General features: G+C 40.0%; 1 protein-coding gene across 1 annotated transcript; it reads right to left on the reverse strand.

Annotated features, from left to right (window-relative positions):
* Positions 1-895: 895 nt before the first annotated feature.
* On the reverse strand, positions 896-1,513 carry LOC135429244 (uncharacterized). Its single transcript, XM_064683509.1, has one exon. The coding sequence runs from the start codon at positions 1,353-1,355 to the stop codon at positions 942-944; it is 414 nt and encodes a 137-aa protein (XP_064539579.1). The 5' UTR covers positions 1,356-1,513; the 3' UTR covers positions 896-941.
* Between the last annotated feature and the right edge of the window lie 1,474 nt (positions 1,514-2,987).

Raw genomic sequence — 2,987 nt, forward strand, 5'->3', positions numbered from 1 at the left:
AGTCAGCGAGAGAAAGAGAGAGGGGCGAGAGAGAGAGAGAGAGGGCAAGAGAGAGAGTGAGGGATCAGCTTCTATATTAATGGGCGTCCCGCATAAATTTACAGTGTTATATATATTTTTTGGGTTGCCCTGATGAAATCCCAGCTCAACTTCAACTCTCTTCCTCTTGCTCCCACCCTGTCTCTCTTTCTCACTCTCGCGATCTCTTTCTCTGGCTTTGTAGCCTTAATTTAAGGCTTTCTTTGTGTTGTTTACAAATTGCCCACCATTTGTCTTGGTCAGTTTAATGTGCGTCTTCCCAACTTCATTAGCCTGGCCAAAAAAAATGTTCTGGGAATGCGGCAAAGCAGCTTCTCTGGCCACATTTACAGTTGGATACGCAACGCCCACGCCCTGGCTGCTAAAGGCGCCTTTTGTGATGCAAAGTACAACATTTTCAGCCAGATGTTAGACTACTGTATACAGTGATGTCTCTATTAACGAACAGTTTTCCAAGCTGATAAATTCCAGATAAATCTTAAAGAGCATATTGCCTTTGTGACTTGAAATTTGGAACATATATTCGCGTCAGAACTAGTGTAAAATATTTAATTTATAATTAATTTATATTATCCATCAATAAACTTATCCTAGTCGAAAACATTCATCAAAAAGTGTACTTGGAATTTGAATGGCAGCTAGATTTCTTATTACAGTCGTCAATTTGCAAATTGTTTATCCAAAATAGAAAACTTTTCAAAAATACATTTAGTTATGACATTAAGAAACAAAAAATTGTGTCAAATTATGAATACAAACATTAAGTTTTGGCTACACGTTTAAATTAATTGTTAACAGAGTTTTTACTGTACTGTTATTCTCAGTGGCTGTGGCTGAGCTTTCACTGTAGGAATCTTAAACCTAAACTTAAACCAAGTTTTACGGCGGGTTTTTTTTGGCAGTCATGCCTCTGCGGCTGCAGCTGCGGCGCGCAGACGTTTTAACTCCTGCTGATGCTGCAGCGTTACCTCCAGAAATTTTAAATACTCAACATCCACTTGATCCACATCATCATCCCATTCCAAATGCGCCTCCGGCTGCAGCTCTTGCTCTTCGTATGCCGACTCCTCTTCCTCCTCCTCCTCTCCCTCGCTGAAGCTCTCGTCTTGCGCCGGCTCCATTTGTCCACGACAGACGCTGCGCACCTGCGCCTGATGCCACTGCAGCAGCGTCTTGTACGTGCTCCTCCAGATCTCGGCGGGCAGCTTGGGCGCGCCCACAGCCGCTGCGGCGGCCGCTGCTGACGCCCTTTGTTTGTGTCGCTGATGTTTGCGTTTGCGCTGCTTGCGTCGCTTCTTCTGCCTGCCCATTTCCATGGCTTTTCCTCTCCTTTTTATTTTGATATGTTATTTATTATGTGCTTCGCATTATTTTGTTTATTATTTTGTCGTTTTGCGCTGCATTTGTTGTCTATCGAAATGTTGTGTTTATCGTCGCCATGTTGCCAGATGTCTGCCAGCAACAGCTGTGCGTGACAGCGTTGCCAGCTGAGCAAAGCTGGTTTAACTCAATGTGAAATGACACACAGAGGGCGCCAGTCATACCTTTTCAATTAACCGTTTCAAATTTAAAAAGTCATTCATGTACAGTGTTCACTCGCGAATCAGAACGTTTACATTGCCTGTTGTGATTATACCCTACCAAGTTTCTATAGTTTTTGGAAGTCATATGCTTACATTTATATTAAAAATGGTGAAATTAAGAATTTTTTGCCTTCTATTCAAAATCTATTTCTTCTTAATCTTTTAAAACTCTTTAGCAATGCTTTGATTTCTGGGGAAAACTTCTTGACCTTCTAATTATCATTTAAACTGTACTATGAAACCTATTAAAAAAAAACAAAGCTCGAAAACGTGCCTTTTCTCCAATGGACGAAAAATGACAAAAAGAAGGTTGCTCAGGAAATCCATCTAAAACCTGAGGTCACCTTATCATAGTTATGCCCCATAATGTGAATTTTCATTAAAACCAATATAAATGTTATCTATTATTAACAATCCAAATCAATGAATGGAGCCACAATTGAACGTTTTGCAATACTATTGTACAGTCACCAAATCAAATATATGCTCAATTATAGAAATAATAATAAAAACCAATCGATAGTTTAAATGTTTTCAATTATTAATAATTTAAATCAACGAGTGGAGACCCTTTCGAACGTTTTTCAACACTATTATACAGTTACTTAATCAAATATAATCCCAATTATAGAAATATTAATGAAAATCTATCGATGGGATAATTTTTATCAATTATAAACAATCGAAATCAACGAGTGGAGCCCCTTTCGAACGTTTTTCAACACTATTTTACAGTCACTTTATCAAATATATGCCCAATTATTTTGATTAAGTAAACCAATTGATAGTAGAAATGTTATCAACAAACGAAATCAACGAGTGGAGCTCCTTTCAAACATTTTGCAACACTATTGTACAGTCTCCTAATCAAATATATGCCCAATTATAGAAATACTAATGAAAATCGATCGATGGTATAATTGTTATCAACTTTAAGAAATTTAAATCAACGAGTGGAGACCCTTTCGAACATTTTGCAACACTATTGTACGGACTATATGGGCAGATTGACCATTTTGGCGAACCCCTTTGCCAGAGCTGAGCAGCTTGCTCGCCCGACTGACTTCAATTTGGAAGCCGAAGGCCTGCGCTGAAAGGCAAAGATTGTTGTGTTGTTCTTTTAAATTCAAATCCTCGGCCCTCGGCCGTGCTCTATGGCCGGCCTGCGCTGGGCTCGAAGGAGTTGCGACTGCGTTCGTAGTTTTGGCCTGGGATTAGGGCGGATCAATTTGCTTGTGGTGCGAATGCAAATTGGCCAGCGGTATGATTTAAATGAGGCTCAGCACAAGCGTTCAAACAAAAGGCGGAAGCGGCCGATTGAGTGCATCCTGCTGTGTGCACTCGGCCGGCCGGAACAACAAATGT

The sequence above is a fragment of the Drosophila montana genome, unplaced genomic scaffold (genome assembly GCF_035044405.1).
Source record: "Drosophila montana isolate Dmon_TW-CO22-7 unplaced genomic scaffold, ASM3504440v1 contig_2626_1, whole genome shotgun sequence".
Taxonomy (NCBI): Eukaryota; Metazoa; Arthropoda; class Insecta; order Diptera; family Drosophilidae; genus Drosophila; species Drosophila montana.

Coding starts and splice junctions, on each gene's coding strand:
- LOC135429244 (XM_064683509.1), bottom strand. CDS start 1,355: ATGGAAATGGGCAGGCAGAAGAAGCGACGCAAGCAGCGCAAACGCAAA.